This window comes from Leptonotus elevatus, chromosome 4 (assembly GCF_054856555.1).
Source record: "Leptonotus elevatus isolate MCC_2025b chromosome 4, RoL_Lele_1.0, whole genome shotgun sequence".
Taxonomy (NCBI): domain Eukaryota; kingdom Metazoa; phylum Chordata; class Actinopteri; order Syngnathiformes; family Syngnathidae; genus Leptonotus; species Leptonotus elevatus.
Genome location: NC_141242.1, coordinates 12,430,773 through 12,450,724, shown reverse-complemented (window position 1 = coordinate 12,450,724; position 19,952 = coordinate 12,430,773). Strand labels below are relative to the sequence as shown.

Sequence of the window (19,952 nt, the reverse complement as noted above, 5' to 3'; positions counted from 1 at the left end):
ACCTTCTGTACATTTGAATGCAAACATCCAGCTTTTGGAAATCTGTACATTGAGCGCACAAGTTGTGGGCCCTTGAGACATGAACAGACAAAAAAAAAACTCCAAGGAGGTCCAAGTCTGTGCCTTTCTGTGACTCTTCTATTTTAAATATTACCATGCTCCCAAAAGGTGTGTAGAGTGTAAGAGATCAACCAGGGCCATGTTGCAAAAAAGCTCTTTTTGTCAGTGTTTTCACCAGGAATGTGAATAATGATGAAACTTAGCTATATTCTAATGCTAATTGCTGCAAAATGGAAACAGATTGAAATTTACTTTTTTTTCTTGATGAAACAAGAGACACTAATCTTTCTTTTGGTTGGTTTCGTGTTTTTATAGCAATAGAACACGATATTCTGTGGGCCTTGCAAAATCAGTCAAAATCCAGTAAAACAGCCGGGAGCGAAGGGGGTTGCTTCAGTGAAAATGACTGGGAGTGAATGAGTTAAAGGAGAAGTCAACCCCCCAAACAATTCTTGACAATAATATGTTCTATGCAGGCCCAATAGTCTAAATACGGTATTTTGGTTAATATTGCGTTAGTGGAATATGAGTTAAGTAGCAAAATCCAGCAGTTTTTATCAATATCAGAAGGCGGCCATTTTGCCACTTGCTGTAGTGTGAAAATGACATCACAGTTGCTCAGGTTTCAGGTAACAACCAATCACAGCTCATCTTGAGAAAACAGGCGAGCTGTGATTGGTCGTTGCCTGAGCCCTGAGCAACTGTGATGTCATCTTCAGTCGACAGCAAGTGGCAAAATGGCCGCCCCCTGAGATGGATAAGAATGGCTGGATTTTGCTGCATTACTCATATTCCACAAATTTTATATTAATCAGAATGTCATGTTTAGACTAGTGAAGTCACATATAACATATTATTGTCAATAAATGTTTAAGGTTGATTTCTGCTTTAAGGATATTTTCACCCAAAAGCAACTTTTTGTGAGTAGTGTATGTCCTCTTTAATAACTTCTTCCTCCATGGCACATGTGCTAAATTCTGTGGAAGCCCCCCCCCCCCCCCCCCCTCTTACTATATGTCAACATGACTGCTGTGAAAAAGGTCACTGAATCAACAAAGCTAATGCTTCTGTAAAGTGTTTCACGTCTGACTCGCATTCCAGTGCGCATGACTTACCAAAGAGCTGTTGGTGGAACACCAACTTCCCAGCGAGGAGGCCGGTGAAAATGCCCAGCATCCAGCACACCACTTTGAGGACGCCCCAACCAGCGGCGGGGTACTTGCTGAAAAGGAAGGAGAAGCAGTTGCCCACCACGGCTATGCGCGCCTCCTTCTGACTGTGCGACACGGGGTCCTCGGCGAAGATGAGGAAGTTGAAGAAGATGACCAGGTAGGCCACGATGATGCGCAACCACGGGTGCTTGAAGTAATACCGGAAGCGACTCGGACTTCCTCTCTCCATCCTAGTGAGCCACGCCTCCCGCCGCCACCCGCGCCACACCTGGGAGGCAGAGAGAGCATCTCGCGGTCAGATTAGTGACATCAGAGCGGCGGATTACAAGCAGGGGTAACGTCGCGTTCCGTCAGCACCAGATTAGATGTTGAGGTTTGGAATCGGGATTATCCGAAATTCAGACAGATGAGCGACATCACTTAGGACACGGATCACATGCATGCAATCTTAGCAGTGGCTTGTGAGGCTGCCCTTAGCAGCAGCACTCTGTTTGCATTTAAACATGACCCCTCCTCTTACCCCCAAAACAGACAGCTTCTGGATTGGACCTCTCACGCCAGTACCCTGATTTCTAAAAATAACTTTGGGATGGAAACTTGAGAGCTGCCACACTGGAGGACATGGCAGCATAATGCTATTGCTGAATTGACCCATTTAATGATGCCACAAGAGTCCAGGTGATATTTGGATGTTGTAAAAAGTAAACGTCAAATAAATATACTTACAATGATGTTTTATTTTTATACCCAATAGTCTAAACACGGTATTCTGATTAATATTACATTTGTGGAATATGACTTAAAAAGAAAAATCCACTTGTTTTTATCCATCTCAGGGGGCGGCCATTTTGCTTTGTAGTGCCACTTGCTGTCGACTGAAAATGACATCCCATTGCCTAAACTTGTGAACAACACATAAGCAGTTGCTCATTGGATCGTAGCCAAATTATATACGTATCTTCAAGGGTTATTTCATATTTGTTCACTTCAAGTATTTATCGCGCAGCTCAATACATTTGAATATCAAGGAAAACGGAGTTGTTGAATCCAAAGTAAAACACATGTATTCGCTTCACAAAGTGAAATGTTTTTTTATTAATAAAAAATAAATAAATCTCAAGAAATTGGATTACATAAAAATGTTAAAATACATTTTAATAAGGAAATTCGGCCTTCTGAAAGCAATTTTCTTCTTGGTTTAATGTAGCTATGCCCACATTTCCCAAGCTTTATAGAGGCGTGACACATAGTTTACATTATACAAAGCTTATCAAACAAAAATGTCACAAACAGTATACTGAAATCAGGATGATGTATGGTGGAAGCACATTCAATTGATCTGCATGCCACTAACCATCACTGGTATAGACAGATGAACACAGATAGTGAATAAATAATACTTTTCAGAACAACTATGGGGAATTTGATAATGTGCCAAAGCACACCTAATGGTACAAATGGTACTTCATTTATAAAGCGCTTTTCCACTTTACATTCAACTATTCATTCACCTACTGATGACGCAGCATCAGGACCAACTGGGGGTTCAGTATCTTGCTCAAGGATACTTTGACATGTTCACAATGGCATGGGATCAAACCTACAACCTCTGGGTCGGGAGACGCCCACTCTACCACTGCTGAGCCACGCCGCCCTTCACCTAATGAACTCTCATGGCACATTTGCACTTTTTAAAGGCTTTTTATTATATAGCCTATGAATGAATTTTTCTACAATATTCTACTTTGTTATTGAAGTGCAAAAGCACGGCTTCTGTGAGTTGTACATATTGACAGTGCGATGCAGCACACAATTTGAAACCATGTGCAGTATTTTATTACTGTCATCCCAAGTGATCATTGTTACTTTTGTGACTTTTTGGCACTGTTCTTGAATTTCATCAGGTTGTTCATAAATTACCTAATGAAGCGATCTGGTCAGGTGACAGCGGATACAAGAGTGATCAGACCCAATTTCCACAGCCTGATAAGAGGCGCACACGTGACGTGAAACGATGCCGTCCAATTAACGCACCTTACCGACGCCGCTTCCCCCTCGCCCCGGCGGCCACATCACGCCTCCAGCGGTGCCCTCGACACGAGGTGATGCGGTAGGAATGTGTCGGGCTTATTCACTGGCTCACGGCTCGACCTGTTCCAAATTACGTTACGGCAGCCGCACTGCCCGGCAAATCCTGGTCCGCCATCGCACCCAAGCGTCCATGACCGGCGGCCGAAGAGGACCGGTGGTGCTTCGTTTCGCGGAGAAGCCGGCGGAAGGTGAAGCGCAGTTGGGCTGCGGATGGCACGCTGATGCAGCGGAGAGGCGGAGGGCCGTAATCGCGCATAGCATCACTGAAACGCAATCTAACCTGCATACACGTTGAGAACAGCTGACGTCAATTTTTGGAGTACGGCATCACCACTTCCGTCAAGCGCTTTCAAAATAAAATCTCACTCACTGGTCACTTCATTCGGTACATCACTTTACAATCTAATCTAACATCTATTAATCATAATAATCATTATCATAATCATATAAACAAACAAATATCAATTTTGGGCATTATGATTTTATGGATATGTATGGGATGATCAAGTGTACAATTCACTTTGTATTCACTAAATCCACATTTGTGACATATTGACAGCCATCTTAAATTCCGAGTTAACCTAAAGCAAGTTAACTTCTGTGTTGTTTGTCAGAAAAGTATTTACTTCAACTGTTCATGTCACGTCTTTTAGCCTGAATTTGATGGAACTTGTTAAGTTTGCAGTTTGTAGCTGTTATAATGGCAGAATTGACCTACAGCACACACGCACTTACTAGTTTTTCCATCACCGGCCACCTTCTTGGTCACCAACCTTCTGTCTTAATTTCCTGTCTAATGGTTATAATATGGCAATCCATGACGTTGTGGTTGAAGAATGACCGCACTTGCTGTCGACCAACGCAACTGCGTTCAATGAGGTAATCATTTTGGCTTCAACTTGAATTTGAAAGCGGCAACGTTGGCTTGTGACGTATGTTCGTGTTTGGATTTATTGCGTCGTTTTCATATTCTCTCTTATTTATTCACATGGACTCTTTTATTTGGGGGGTAAGTAACCGGATAATTCTCCGTGTGTTGTCGTCACATAAGCATTCCGTCATGTTAATGTATTTATTAGAATGAGTATAGACCTGGTGGGAGGACTTCTTTTTTTTTTTTGGTTTGTTTCTGTTATGTTAGTAGTTGTAGTTTTTATTATTTAGTTAAAAAAAACAGCTGTGACGTGTGTTCTCAAAAAAAATCAATTTCGCCGTATAATTTGGATAGTCTAGTATATTAAGTTTCAATATATTTATTACAACGTACAGATATTTTAATGCATTTTTGGTGCATATGAATAAAATGGTGACGTCTCTACCGGGGCGGACCTTATGTCTGCCATTCGCTTCCTGCTTCTTCGCTTCCCTGGTTTCGTCTGATCAGCTGCTCGAGCCTTTCCGCGTACGAGACACGGACACAATGTCACACCAGACGGGCATTCAAGGTACATTACGCCGCGTTTGACTGTAGCCGCTTTGTTGCGCCAATGTGCCACTCATATCATGTATTTAAAAGTAATGCAAGTAAAGAAGCAAGCGTCAAATTCGCTAATCGCTCCCGCCAGCTAGCTTAAGTTTAGCCTGCCTGCATGTGTGATGAGAGGTTTAATCAAATCAAGTCAGGTCAGCATACCCCTAAACCGTGATTGTTTTATGTGTTTTCCTACGACGAAATGTCTCGTAGTGATTTTAATCCCAGTGTGAAATCGTATAATGATGACAGGTTATTCATCCGAATGAACGGGCGACGCCTTTATTCAAACCTGACTGACTGACTGACTAACTGGCCTGTTCCACCAGCAAGTGCGTCCGCATGAATGGGATCAATTGTTATTGGAAACGCCGTTAAATACATCCTACAAATGATACGGTTGAAGTCACGACAAGCCGTAAAAGTTTGTTTTGGTGTTCATACTCGACCTTTTGATTGGGGTCAAGGTCTAGCCACTTATTTGTGTATCACGAAACGCGTAAATTGCGTAAAACCTAAAACAATTACAACAACAAACTATTTTCTGATTATACAAGATAAGGTTAAGAATGTACTCAACTGCAGGTTGAGTACCAATCGTTTATAAGGGCAGCGATTCACAATCATATAATATCTTTGTTGATCTGTTATTATGAAGTGACCGGCGGAACAATTGTCATTCCAGAATATTTAAATTACAATTAACTTCATTCCATTCACAAACAAAATAGCTTTGTTTTCAACTAAGCGGGCCCAGATTTTACACTGAGACCTTATCAGTAAGAAACCTTAGCAAGCGGAACCCTCAAAGTCACATGACCCAAAAATGGTACGATTTGAATTTCAATCGCTTTCAAATGTGATGCAACCACCGAACGGTACCATAGATGACAGGGGAACATTTTGTTGAATCTGATGAATGTTAAACAGGAAATGGAATTTACTGCAAGACAGAAAAGAGTCTGGATGCTTAGAATAAAAGAGACTACAGGGAGCCAATTATTTAGTACACACAATTAAAAAGTCAACATTGACTTTTAAATGTCTTTCCTAGCGGGCAATGATGTGAAGGACGCTTTTGCCAGTGCCAAGAGCGGAGACGAGTACCGGGTCTTGAAGATCGTCATTGTGGATGGTAAGCGCCCTCAGAGATTTAGTAATAATTACAATACAACGTCCCCTTTTTGTGACTAAGAACAAGATCACACGTGTGAGCAAAACCATGGCGTTTTACACACTTGTGCTTCTCCAGAGCAGCTGACTGTGGCCGACACCAAGAAGGCGTCGAAGCAGTGGGACCAGGAGTACGATGCCCTAGTGCTACCCCTGCTGGAGGAGCGCAGTCCCTGCTACATTCTTTACCGGCTGGACTCCAGCAACAACCAGGGTTACGAGTGGATCTTCCTCGCCTGGACTCCTGACCACTCTACTGTAAGGCTGCTATTACTTTTTGTTTGTTTTTTAAACATCTGACGGGGGAGGTTCTCTTTCCATGCCTGCCGGGAAAGTGTTTTGGTTCTGTATTATTCAACTGTGTTTTTCCCCATGTGGTTATTTGGTACTTGTGAAACTCAAATAACCGGTTCCAGTACTGTCATCTCATTTCAAATAAACAGATGTTGTTTCTGCGGACTGAGGAATGTTGCGAGGACAAATCGCTGTAAACTCAGCTTGGCGGCTGCAGGACGAGGCAGAGCTTAACATTCTTGTCCTGTTGGCTCCAAAAGCGCAGGATCAAACTTGTCTGGAACATGTGAAACCATTTCAAAGCATATGACAAATGAATCAAATTTTAGAAAAACGAAAATAAAACACAATTCTTATATTTGAAGCCAAGGTCGCTTTTACTTTTACAAATCAAATCTGACCTCAACAGCCCGGTGTGCTAGTGGTTAGCATGTCTGCCTCACCCTCGAGATCCTGATTAGAATCTTGTCTCTCCTCTAAATCAGGGATCACCAACATTTTTAAAAGTGAAGTCAACCGTAAACATTTCTTGACAATAATATGTTAAATGTGACCTCGCTAGTCTAATCATGACATTCTAATGAATATTACAAGCAAAATCCAGCCATTTTTATCCATCTCGGAGGGCGGCCATTTTGCCACTTGCTGTCGACTGAAGATGACATCACAGTTGCTCAGGTCTCGGGTAATAGCCAATCACAGCTCAGCTTCAGAAAACAGGTGCGCTGTGATTGGTTGTTACCCGAGCCCTAAGCAACTGTGATGTCATCTTCAGTCGACAGCAAGTGGCAAAATGGCCGCCCCCTGAGATGGATGAAAATGGCTGGATTTGCTTCATAGCTCATATTCTACAAATGTAATATTAATCAGAATATCATGTTTAGACTAATGAGTTCACATTTTATTGTAAAAAAAATGTTGGGTTGACTTGACACTTAAAATGTATCAATATCAATATGCAACACGTTTGAAAATACCTGCCAGTGTTCATATTTTCAAATGATCACTTCTAAAACATTCCTAGAAAATCACTCTGCCCCTTCACTGGTAAGCAATTTGTAGAACAGACCCACGGGCTACGGTCCTTGGGGGCTAGCTGGTGCCCACGGGCACCACGTTGGTGATGATGCTGATCCTGGTACAGATTAATTACATTTCCAATGAAAGAAATAAGTCATCAAGCATCCTAGACCAAAGTTTGATTGATCATAGCAAAAAAAAAAAAAAAAACTTACAATTTTGGAGGGGCCGGCTGGAAGGAACACATCAATGTTATTTCCATTTATTTCAATAGGAAAATATGATTTGAGATGCGCATGGTAATGGAACAAGTTAAGTGTATCTCAAGGTGCCACTCTACCTTTAAAAGTGACCACTCGTTTGTATTTTTTAACAGGTGAGAAACAAAATGTTATTTGCCGCTACCAGAGCCACACTGAAGAAAGAATTTGGGGGCGGCCACATCAAGGATGAGATTTTTGCCACTACAAAGGTTTGGTCCGCACTGATCAATCAGATATTGGCCAACCAAGTCTAAAGCTTCTTTGTGGCTTAGCTCTCACGGTAACTAATACTTGTGTCCCGCAGGACGAGCTAAACCTCAGCGGATACAGGAAGTATCTGATCTCGGAGGCGGCTCCGCTGCCTCTCACCGCTGCCGAGGAGGAGCTGAGGCAGATTAAACTCAACGAGGTACGCACTAAGGCGGGAGCATGTTCCCCCACAGTCCCAAAAGTCAGCTCCATAGTCCAAATGAGCGGGCGTGGCGCACTTGTACAAAATCCAACCTCGGATTCCTAACACTATTCCCTCTAATCACATCTGTGGTGTCATGTTGTCGAAAGTCGACAAGCGCCGTGGCCTTCCAGAACGGCACAAGGTCAGCTGCAGCGTGCTTGCCTGGCATTAACAGCGCAGCGCAAAGACGCTGAGTCATTAGAAAGGCAGAGCGAGAGAAAGGAGTCTTCTCGGCTAATGCAGGTCACACCCATATCGAAACCTCATTCTTCCCCGGTGAGAGCAACAAACAATTGCACAGGATTGGACTCGTCCCAATCAAATGACATCCAATACAATAGGATTTTGTTTTTGACCATATATGGAAATGTTTGCAGACATCCAAGTGAAGGCACACAGGAAGTGGGGGGTGTGAGTTAACATCAAGGATTTAGATTCTTGGCGATGTAAGCAGATGTATGTACAACCTGCAGCCGTGTTTGGTATGCGAGGTTCTCCCAGCAGGGGCTCAAATAGTGTTTACGTGGCATTTTGATTTAATTGGCCGCACTGCCGCGTCTAAAATATTCACACACTTCCCCTAATGTTTTTACGGCCTTGAGTGAACAAGAGAATAAGAATATCATAGCTCATCGTCCTCATTTTGATTTTTGTGAGAGTGGCTGTTATTTATTCACAATTTCTGAAATATCAAAACACTTTTGACGACTTGAACGGATACTTATGACTCAGGATACTTTTTTATTAGATTTTTATTATTATTAAAGGGCAAATCTATTTTAGGGAATATGGTTTGCCTCGCGTGAAACCAAAGGTGTAATAACAAAATGAAAAAATCATTGTTTGAATTGAATTTAGTAAAAATGTTCTTTAAAAATTACTCTTATCGAACAGTATAAAAAAAAATCATTACTTAAAAAAATGCAAGTCTGGTAACAACCAGAAGTATTTAGCAAGTTTAAAGTTTTAGACAAAAAAAAACTACTGGTAGTCCTTTTTTGTCATTTTACAAGGAGGCTAGTATTTATTAATTTTTTTAGAATGAAGTAGTAATTTGGCGAGCATGTATTTACAGGGAAACATTTTGTAAAAGTGTTTTTACAAGAATAAACATGTATTACAAGTAGTCATTTTACATAGGACTGGGTTTAAAAAAATGTATAATCAATGCCGAATTGATTTCTTTTCGAGCCCAATATCGATTCATAAAACCATGAATTGATTATTTAAATATTATTTTTTCCCCCCATAAATTCTTAAGAAAATATAATTTTAAAGGATTTTTGTGTGTATATCTTACGGTTTTCTTGAAATGTACTGTTCAAATGAATTTAAAAGTATTTTCTTACATTTATGGAAGACCGACCTGACCTATCTTTTTAGTTTATATTTACAATTATTTAATACGATTCTGAAAATATTTTCATCTCATCCTTGCTGATGTCATTGTTTGTGTAGCACGCAAGTGATTACAACACGCGTTCCTTCCATGAACAAACTCAATCATGTGACCAGTTACTGCCTCCACAAAATTTTCTTTATTATTAAATGTAATATTTGTGGAGTTTTTATCATGTCCTTGGCATTGAAGAATAATTGATCTATCGGATTGCACTTAAGTGAATCAAAATCAGGAAAAAAATGACATCGAACTGAGCTCTTGTGATTCGATGGAGGAAATTTGAATCGATAGCCAGCCCTAATTTTACAAGGATAAAGACCGTAATACAGAGTCATCTTTATGTATTATGAGAAATCAATAGTAGTAAAAGTTGCAATATTACATTTTGTCAGGATTTTACAAGAAAAAAAAAATTATATAATGAAAAAATGCGTAATTTCACATTCAAAATCATCATTTTAAAAGAACAAAGTTGCAATATTACAGAAAGTTATAATTGCATGCCAAAGTAGTAAGAATACAGTAACATGAGGGGGGAAAAAGTAATACGAGTGTTACTTTTATGACGAAGTAACTCTGATACAATTAATGTATGATCTGCATCTTCAGCTTCTTTTTTTGTGTGTTTGGTGCGTTCAGGTTCAGACGGACATTAGTGTGGACAGTAAGCACCAGACCCTCCAAGGTGTAGCCTTCCCCATCCACCACGCTGCCGTGGCAGCACTGGAGCGCTTCAGGGACAAGGAAATCAACTACGTGCAACTGGTGAGTGTTAAAAGAGGCCGAACGCATGAGCGGGGGCAGGTGACCACACGTTGGACAATGCGCATGGCTGCCTTTTGTCACGTCCTCTTTGGAGACGTTGTGTAGGGACGGACACAATGGCTTTTTTTATTTGGCTTGAAAGGCCTTTGTGCGGGTTGTTGTCATAGTGCCACATGATCTGGTGAGTGTTCAGTACAAAACCATAATTGTGTTTGAGCTTACAGATTTAGCATTTGTTTCATGGTAAATATTGGAAATGAAAATAATCTGTGCGATGGTCAAACTCAATCAAAACAACGCAGGCACATTCGTAACAGTCATAATACTAGCGTAATAACTCACTCGCAGCCATTTGCACTGAAGCAACCCCCTTTGCTAACGGCTCTTTTACTGGATTTGGACTGATTTTGCAAGGCCCGCAGAATATTGTGTTCCATTGCTATAAAAACATGGAACCTACCAAAAGAAAGATAAGTCTCTTTCATCAGCAAAAAAAGTATATTTGTATCTGTGTCCATTTTGCAGCAATTAGCATTAGAATATAGCTACGTTTCATCAATATTCACATTCCTGGTGGTGAAAACACTGACAAAGAAAGAGCTTGTTACATCATGGCCACAGAATATGTTCTATTGCTATAAAAATATGGAACCTACCAAAAGATTTAAGAAGTATATTCGTATCTGTTTCCGTTTTACAGCAGTTAGCATTAGAATATAGCTAAGTTTCCTCATTATTCACAAACCTGTTGAAAACAGTGGGGAAAAGAGCTTGTTGCAAAATGGCCCTGGTTGATCTCTTATACTCTGCTGCCACCTGCTGGCCGTTTTTGTAATAACTACCATTGATTTAAACGACCTCTTCAGGTCAGAAGCTGTATCAAAGCCTTCTGTATGCTCTAGCATAAAACATTTTAGGAGTGCAGGACAAAGTATTAATGGTATCGGTAGTCACCCATCATACTCAGGATGATACCACCTGTGCCTTTAATTTGGCCAGGAAAAACCTGAATGTATTTATACGTTTTTGGGTTTGAATGAGTTAAAAGTGACCCGGTGCATTGTGCCGTATAAAAAGGTCATATTAAAGCTTTTTCTACATCATGCATGCTCTGCCAATGCCCAGATGAGTACGAAGAGCCCTGACTGTTCTGAACAGCTTTTATCTTTCCTTTATAGTAGAGTGTGCACGCTCCAGTTTCTTTGTGGAGGAGGGGCGGAGGTTTTCTAACCTCATTTGAAGTCATGTCTTTGTCAAGTGTGGCTGTCGCTTTAAGACCGTGCACGCGCACCATGAACGAGCCTAACTGATGCTGCAGTTACGCTTTGGGTCAGAGGTGGCAGTCGCGAGTAAAAGTGACAAACTGCACCAAGTAAAAAACGTGTTTTGATTTTGTGGCTATATTTAGTGACTTTGCCAACCCAGCTAATTACTTTTTATTTTATTTTTTATTTTTTTTACTTGCAATGAGTAACAAATCTAACGACTTTTAGTGAATGAATGCATGGGAGGCCCCTTCTCAAGCACATTTAGAATTTTGGTTGATTTCTGACGAATGAAACCTCAACTTTAGATGTTCTAACCGCAGTTGATTTGCACCGTTTTCTAGCAAGTTTACTGCACTACACCTGTTTCTTGTTTCCCTTGTTGGCCACCAGCAAGTAGACGCTGAGCAGGAGCTGATTTTCCTGTGCAGCACTGAGCCAACAGACTTGAAGACCCTGCCCTTGAGGATCCCCAAAGACGCCGCGCGCTACCACTTCTTCCTCTACAAGCATTCCCACGAGGGAGACCGCTTGGAGTCCACGGGTGAGTTGATATATGCGTGTTTGTTTGTGCGTGCGCTTTCTCCACCTGTGCTGAGCTCTTCATCCTTCCTTCTTTCTTTCTTTCGCAGTCTTTATTTATTCAATGCCAGGGTACAAGTGTAGCATCAAAGAGAGGATGCTCTATTCCAGCTGCAAAAACCCTCTGGTTGACATGGTGGAAAACCAACTGAAGATAGAGATTGAGAAAAAGGTGAAGGGATTTTCTATTTTTTTTTTTTTTTTTTACTGGGTGTTGATATTTTTGCCCAAGTCATGAAGCTAAATAAGGTCAACTAAATAATTAAAACAACTGTCGGAATGGTAGGAAGGACTACTAGGACCATGCGGAAGGAATTTTTTTTAAAAAATGTATCAAATTGGAAGTCATTACTAGGAAAACTAGTAATTCTACAAGAATATATTTTTAATACAAGGTGTTTTCTCACGAGGATGAAAAAAATGACTAACATGAAAATGTTGAAATATTGGAGAATTTGACATTTTAAGTATCTTTTTTTAATGTTATGAAAAAAAGGTCCAAATATAAATAGAAAAGAAAACTGTACTAGGAAAATAAAGTTGTAATTTTACACACACAAAAAAGAAGATACATTTGTAATATTAACAACAGTAATGAAAACAATGTAGGTTTATTATGGGAGAAAAGAAAAGCTGACACTTTTTTTCAAAAGCATTAGATTAAAATTGCCAGGAAAAACAATTTTGCGCAAATCGACATATCAAGGGAAAAGTTATAATTTCACAAAAACAGTCAGAATAAGTACAGCAATCAAATTAGGTGATTTGTAATATGAAAACAAACTTCTAATATGGGGTCAAGTTAATAATTATAAATACATGTTTTATAGTCCTGATTTTACAAGGATTTTTTTCCATTTTAAGAGGAGAAAAAAGTCTTACAATTTAAATAGAACATCATTTTGTGAGAATAAAGGTGACATTTTACAACACAAATGTAAAACAAAAAAATAGTTGTAATATTGGCAGCCAGTTGGAGAGAAAAAAATATGATATGAAAAGAGAATTGTAGTATGTGGCCATTTTTACTAAATAAAATTGTAATATTAGAAGAAACCAATACATTCAAAAAAAAATAAAGGAATGTAATTTTGCAAATATACTTATTTTTAATTTCACTAAAATAGACAAATGAAAATGTCAATTTTACAAGAATACCATTTAAGTACTATGATCTGAAAAATGATGTACCCATGTTAAGATTGTGTCAAGTTTGTCACATGAACAACATCCCGTCGAGACCTCTTTTCTTGCATTTGTCCGATCACCAACCGATTTGTCTATTGGTGCATTAGTTGGAAATCGACAACGGAGACGACCTGACCAGTGAATTCATGTATGACGAGGTGCATCCCAAGCAGCACGCGCACAAGCAGGCCTTCGCCAAGCCCAAAGGCCCTCAAGGGAAGAGGGGCGGCCGTCGCATCACCCGGCCCCCCGGCGACGGCCAGGAGGACGATTAAACCAGACCCTCGGTACTTACACCCTGCGCACGTTCCATAGTGGAACATTCCTGAGATTGGGGCGATCATATCTGCTTACATAGAAAAAAAGAAAGAAAAAAAAAAGGATGACGTCCTCACATTCCCATCACAGAGCCAGCTATGCACGCAGAGGACAACTAAGCAATGGCACATTTCAGCAGTTTCCATTTGTAGCCTGCCAAATGGAAACCTATTAATTAGTGTTGTGCCGATACGGCATTAAAATGCTGGCATCGGTATCAGCGAGTACTAACAAATAACGGGCCGATGCCATACTGGTATAGAAATCTCTGATGTGATCACAAGTGTTCGGTGCATGCATTTCTTGTTTCACAAAGGTTCTTAAGCAGTGCCTGACCAAGATAGTAATGATTCGGATATCGGAAGCCAAAAAGTGGTATCGGAACAACACTACTATTAATCTCTTGATTACATTCCCAATGATTCAAAGTTGAGCTCCTTTGCCACATCTTCGTGTGACTAATGTGAACTTGCGCCAATATGACAACCCCACCCCCTTTGCTCCATTCCCAAATACCTTGCAACTTGCATTCCTTAAAGTCCATCACTTAGTGTGTCTAACTGTGCACAACCTTATAGGTGCTCCGAAAGCAGAGATGATGTAATGATCCAACTCGTGTCTCCTGATTTTATTTTAACAGTGCATTTTATATTGAATTTTATTTTGTTTTGATATAACTGGTTTACATGGAGAGAAAAAAAATCATCTGCTGAGAAACTTATTTTTCTATGCAAGTGCTGTAATTGTACATATTGTAGCCGTGTGTATGCGTGTGTTCTGGTGATGATGTCGCCGAGGGGCTTCCACTAAAATGTCATCCATCGAAAGTCACGTTTCACGCGATCGGAATCCCAGAGAGAAAGAGAAAGAGAAAGTGGGGGCGGAAGGGAGCTTGCTACAGAATAGGAAAGGGAATATTTGCGTTGATCAAAATGTTGCCACAGTCACTCGTCTACTGATGATTTAACATTAGGCTAACTACCAAGCTCACCTCGTGTTCAAAGCTGGGGATGAAAATCCCTTAGTATTCATCATGTCATTAGAAATAGAGAAGAAAAATCATGTTTGGTCTTATTTGTTTTCCTACGGATCTTTTTCTTTTTAAAAAGAATAAAAGTATTTAAATTGCACAGCCGCTGTATGTATTTATTGGAACACTCTATGAATTCAATGTCTTAAGTCATGGGGGGCCGGTGTCCTGCAGGTTTGGAGGTTTCCCTGCTCCAACGCACCTGTTCCAATCAACAGGATCCTTATCAGTAGGGGTGTGAATTGCCTAGTACCTGATGATTCGATTCATAGGTCACGATTCGATACCGATTAATCCTGAAATTAAATTGATTATTGCGATTTTTAACTCACATTTAGAAAATACTAATCAAATATTCAGGCTTAATGTTCCATTAATATAACATTCTTCCATGCTTAATGTGTAAATCATAACCCTAGGTAAGACGTTTTGTTGAATATTCCCATAAAAAATGTATGTTTAAAAATCGATTCGGCCACATATTGAATCGATTCGAGAATTGCGCGCTGTAATATCGCGATATATTGCCGAATCGATTTTTTTTCTAACACCCCTAGTTATCAGGCTTATGCAGAGGTTGCTGATGAGCTTCAACTGTGTTGGAGTAGAGAAACATACAAAACCTGCAGGACTTCCGGCCCTCCAGGACCGAGTTTGGACACCACTGGTCTGAGTGGTGGCAATTGAGTGAATTCTCTAGGACACATGTATCAAGATCCGGTCCTCGAGGGCCTGAGTCATGCATGTTTTCGAGGTTCTCTACTCCAACGCACCTGATTCAATGATCAGGATAATTATCAGGCTCCTGCAGAGCTTGCTGATGAGCTTAAATATGAATCAGCTGTGTTGAACATGGGAAATCTCTAAAACATGCAGGACTCGGGCCCTCGAGGACCGGACTTTGCCTCCACTGCTCTAGGGGGAGGTATTTTAGGTTGACCACAGGAAATGACCCAAAGGAGCAGTTTCAGTCAAAGAAGACCTTCAAAAGAAAATGGTCAACCACCTGTTGCATTGCACAGCCCAGGTTCTTTGATTGTTCCGCGTCAAGTCATGAGTTTTTATCATTGTTTGTTTTTGTTTAACCAATCAAGGATAATATAATGAGAACATGAGGTTTACTAGAATGCAACCCTGAGGGACTCCTGTTCTTTGCAGGGCTTGGATTGCATTGGTCTTTGGTATCCCGTACATACTGCCGCATATATCCTTTTAAGTTTATACGGTTTGCGTGATATAAAGTTACATGGTTAACATTTTAAAAATAATTAGCTTTTCAGTCAGAGTTCATTCTCCTTGTATTATATATTTCATATACACATTCCTAATATTCACCTTTATTCTTATGCGTAAGACTCCAGTGAAATGTTATTGACCACTCCATTGAGCTCAGACAGCACCTGTTGACACAAATGACACTATTAGTAGAGAAATGATGTGACTTGGGCATCCTGCAGGCCAACACGCATAGCCTAAACACTGGGATTTTCCAACTTTTTTCTCTCTATTTCTATTATGGGAGATCCCCTCACAATGTGTCAATTCAATTTACCTACTGTATATGCTGTGTTTCTCACACCATGTTACCCAAGTAAACTGGCTGCCACCCAAGAAAATTTAATGAAAATATATAAAAATAAAAAACATGTCGCAACCAGATATACCGCATGTAACGTTCGTTCGCAAGTAGCACGACCCTTCAAAATGTATTTTAAAATGACTAATTTAATAAATCTCGTTTGGTCCAGAAGGAACTTAAAAGTGTTTCAAAGAGATGTATTTGTCTTAATATTTTTTTGTTTTGTACCAAAAAAAAGATCGTCCTAATTGTGATTTCAATTATTACCAAATTAATCGTGCTTAATATTTTCTTCAGAATCGAGCAGCCCTATCTATTAGGTATGTAAAATGTTGTCCATAGTATCACATAGCAGTTTTTGGCCCATTGTTAAAATCATGTTGGAGTTTAGGGCATCATATATGTATATATGTCTTTAATTTAAATTAACTTCATAGTAAAAATATTAGTGTTGTTTGTTGAGATACAAGTGTTCCTATCAAAAATATTCAGAATGTTTCTGAAAGGTAATGATAGGGTTGGCCTCTTAATTGCCACGCCAGTCCCCATATGTACTGTCGTAAGTACTTTTTTTTTTTTTACAATGCTACAACATATATTGCAAATAATTTTTCCCCCAAGCTGCACCTCAGTTTGAGAAACACTTTACCTGTGTGATGAGCGGCCGCCTGTTCTTCCTCTCGTGGAGACATCTGCCGGCCAAAGAGTAGACGCTGTGGACCTGGCTCATGTCCCAGTCGCTCATACGCTTGTCCACAAAGGCCTCCAGAGTGAGCTCCTCATCTTCGTCGTCAATGTCGTGCCTCATATCCATCTGCCACAGTGTCAAACCGTGTCATTATTTGAGCCAATCAGTCAATACTGAGCTAGAGTTTGCATTACCAAAAGATGCGGCTCACGGTTTTCGTCTGCTGGAGAGAGTCCGGATAGTATTTCTAACAACACCTGTAGACGCCAAAGACACAATCAAGTCAAGAGTTCAAGGGGGGAGCCTTATAAAAGAAAAAAACATGTTCTTAATGATCAATTAATTGATGTAAATAGATCAAAGTTTGTTTTAGTTATATAATCATCATAGGGGATCAATTATTTATGTTGTTTATAAGTGCTGAATCATGCATAATGAGAACATAAGGCGCACTAGATCGGAACCCTGGGGGACTCCTGGGTATTGACAGAGACAACTGAATGTGTCCGGTCTGTGTGAGTGAGTCTACCCGCTTACCACCCCAAAGCTGAAGACATCCGATTTGGGCGTGATCTCCCCCCTCAGCGCCTCAGGTGCCATGTAAGCGCAGGTCCCGACGATCCTCTCTGTTATCATGGTGGTCGCGGTACGCTTGGCTGAGGCTCTCGTCAGGCCAAAGTCTGAGATTTTGGCCACCAAATTTTCATCTAACAGGATATTCGCACTGCAGAAAACAAGAAAAACGGGGGTTTGCCCATGCATGGTGGCATTGGTGACTCGTACATTTTGAGCTCATATTTAAAGACCGTTTGACATTTTCGCTTTGATATGCTCACTAGAGTGAGAGAAGTCATTTCACCAGTCTTTTAAATATGATACAGCTGGAAGCGAAATGACGGAAACCAGCGAGTGGACTCACTAGTCAACATCTTAAAGATGAACCCACAAACCAGCGCTATATGATTGCAACCATTAGACACTAGGGATAGACGATAATCAGCCTGGTCGATTATTGCCGCTGATATTGGGCAATTTGACGAATACCAGTATCGCACAAAAGGTAACGCTAAAACCATTTTAATCTCGGCAAACTATTTGTTTACATTTCAAGTTAACTTTATAAGAGATGCTGCTGACCCTGGAAACCTTCGGAACCTTTTGTTTTTGTTCGACATTACTTTTTTAAGTTTCTATTTACTAATTATAATATCATGATAAATCCCGTGGGCAGTATTTTATTTTGAAATGGCTTGGTCAGACCCATCAAAAAGCCCAAAACGGGTCATAATACCGCCTAGGGAGTAATAACGACGTACTGATAACCTAGGGAGCTCCCCAAACATTATTTTTTTATTTTTTTTTTAGAAATTTAAAGTAGTAAAAAAAACTTCTATATTTTGAAAAGTCAGAAAAAATATGTTGAATAAGCATTAATGCTTTAAGACATTACAACAAAGTCATGGTTGGTATTTGTATTTTTTTATTGACTTTTTTTTTTCTGAAAATGATTATCGGCTTCAAATATTGGTTATTGGCCTCCTTGACTACTAATAATTGGCATCGGTCCTAAAAAAAACCCCATATCGGTCTATCTCTATAAGACACATAAGGAGTTCTCCTTGATTTACTTTTTTTATTACGGCGACAAAAATCTAATTTGTACTTTCAGCGTAGGCCATCACTAACCTACGCTAACACGACAACAGTAGTCATAATCACAGTAAATATATATATTTTTTTACAAAATCGACATGTCTGAAAAGCAATTCCAAGCCATGTTTATAATACAATAAAAATGAAAAACTGAATGCTGATAAGAACAGATGTAAACATTATATCTACCTTTTCACATCTCTGTGCACATGATGGTTGCTATGCAAATACTCCAAACCTCTTGCCGTGCCGTCAGCTATCAAGCACCTATTTCGCCAGGACAATGGAGGACTTCCTTCCTAAAAGAAAAAAAAAAAAGAAAAAAAGCAATATATATATTTTTTTAAAGTCAAAGTTCAACAACAAGAAAAACAACTTTAGTGCGGTAGATGGCACTCACAAAGCAAGCCAGTCTGTCCATCAAGGATCCATTAGCCATGAAGGCATACACCAAACACGGGTATTGCCCGTCACTGGAGTAGCCCACCATGTCCACCAGATTTTCATGTTTCAAGCTGTCAAAAAAATATCGTGAGGATGGATTGTTTTCTAGCGCCAGACACTCGCTTACGAACTTACACTGTCAGCGTTTGAATCTCTTGGTTGAACTGAATTTGCAGCTCATCGGGCGAGACGTCGTCTATCTGCGCAAATCCGATGATGTATCACTATCATTTGACAGGTTGTGCACCAGCTGTGATATGGAAGCAAAGTGTTTTTTTTTTTTTGTTTTTTTTTACTCACAGGATTGAGTTTTTTCACGGCCACAGGTTTGTCCCGCATGAAACCTTTGAAGACGGTCCCAAAGCCTCCTTCCCCGAGCCGGCAGCCGCCGTCGGATGTAGGTCGCTCGTCAAAGTTTCTGGTCATTTCCATCAGCTCGTTGTATGAGAAACTGGTGAAACCTAACATTAAAAACATGCACTCAGTATTATGTTCAGGAGGTTGGATTCCAAAAGACAGAGACACAAATAATAGTGTTGGCAATTATTTATTCATATAACAAAGTTTACACCGAAGGCGCTGCAACCATCAAGACGAGGCAACGGAAACTATACCAGAAACCGCGAGAAGTGGATGGCGGATCAAAAGACGTGGAGCAAAGAAACGAACTATCGTCGGGCTATGAAGGCATGCAGGTGAATCGTCCGACAAACAGAATGCGTCTTCAGCTGACCCCGGGGTTGCCTCTTACAGGCTGCATGCACCAAAAAGCACACAGTCTGAGAGCACAAACATGACAGCATTACTACTGCCCCATTGACTTTCTCTTGTGTTTGTCCTCATTAGGGTCAAAGGAGAGCAGGAGCCAATTCCAGCTCAACTGTGTACATCCTGAATTCAGAACCGTGAGAGACACTTCGCACTATTCTCTATGCTGTTTTACTGCCCTCTGCTGCCTCTTTCTTGTACACGGGGTTTCTCTCCACAATATACTGTATATTAAAAAGACTATAGTATATAATGTACTACTAAAAAAAAAA

The 19,952-nt window shown here is 40.2% G+C and overlaps 3 protein-coding genes across 4 annotated transcripts in view; 1 reads left to right on the top strand and 2 right to left on the bottom strand.

The window, feature by feature from the left end:
- tmem117 (transmembrane protein 117) overlaps positions 1-4,178 on the bottom strand; it is a 36,946-nt gene extending 32,768 nt beyond the window's left edge. Inside the window, exons 1-3 of one of the 2 annotated variants that reach the window (XM_086073964.1) lie at positions 4,059-4,178; positions 3,267-3,603; positions 1,176-1,500 (exon numbers count right to left, since the gene is read on the bottom strand). In XM_086073964.1, coding sequence (XP_085930090.1) covers positions 1,176-1,500; positions 3,267-3,305 — 364 coding nt within the window. In that variant the 5' untranslated portion in view covers positions 3,306-3,603; positions 4,059-4,178. The remainder of the gene's footprint in view (positions 1-1,175; positions 1,501-3,266; positions 3,604-4,058) is intronic. The other variant, XM_086073965.1, reaches the window with a different exon arrangement.
- A 431-nt stretch (positions 4,179-4,609) lies between these two features.
- On the top strand, positions 4,610-14,648 carry twf1a (twinfilin actin-binding protein 1a). The gene is made up of 9 exons (XM_086074100.1): positions 4,610-4,768; positions 5,849-5,929; positions 6,047-6,225; positions 7,658-7,753; positions 7,849-7,953; positions 10,040-10,165; positions 11,824-11,974; positions 12,063-12,184; positions 13,308-14,648. Exons 1-9 carry the CDS (start codon positions 4,618-4,620, stop codon positions 13,473-13,475), a joined length of 1,179 nt encoding a protein of 392 aa, XP_085930226.1. The 5' UTR covers positions 4,610-4,617; the 3' UTR covers positions 13,476-14,648.
- irak4 (interleukin-1 receptor-associated kinase 4) overlaps positions 12,607-19,952 on the bottom strand; it is an 8,833-nt gene continuing 1,487 nt past the window's right edge. The window contains exons 4-12 of the mRNA XM_086074099.1: positions 19,213-19,373; positions 19,048-19,112; positions 18,869-18,983; positions 18,658-18,767; positions 17,353-17,539; positions 17,010-17,072; positions 16,777-16,941; positions 15,884-15,948; positions 12,607-13,546 (exon numbers count right to left, since the gene is read on the bottom strand). Coding sequence (XP_085930225.1) covers positions 15,892-15,948; positions 16,777-16,941; positions 17,010-17,072; positions 17,353-17,539; positions 18,658-18,767; positions 18,869-18,983; positions 19,048-19,112; positions 19,213-19,373 — 923 coding nt within the window. The 3' untranslated portion in view covers positions 12,607-13,546; positions 15,884-15,891. The remainder of the gene's footprint in view (positions 13,547-15,883; positions 15,949-16,776; positions 16,942-17,009; positions 17,073-17,352; positions 17,540-18,657; positions 18,768-18,868; positions 18,984-19,047; positions 19,113-19,212; positions 19,374-19,952) is intronic.

Coding starts and splice junctions, on each gene's coding strand:
- twf1a (XM_086074100.1), top strand. CDS start 4,618: ATGAATAAAATGGTGACGTCTCTACCGGGGCGGACCTTATGTCTGCCA. Junction 6,226..7,657: donor GGACTCCTGACCACTCTACT/GTAAGGCTGCTA, acceptor ATTTTTTAACAG/GTGAGAAACAAAATGTTATT. Junction 10,166..11,823: donor AAATCAACTACGTGCAACTG/GTGAGTGTTAAA, acceptor GTTGGCCACCAG/CAAGTAGACGCTGAGCAGGA.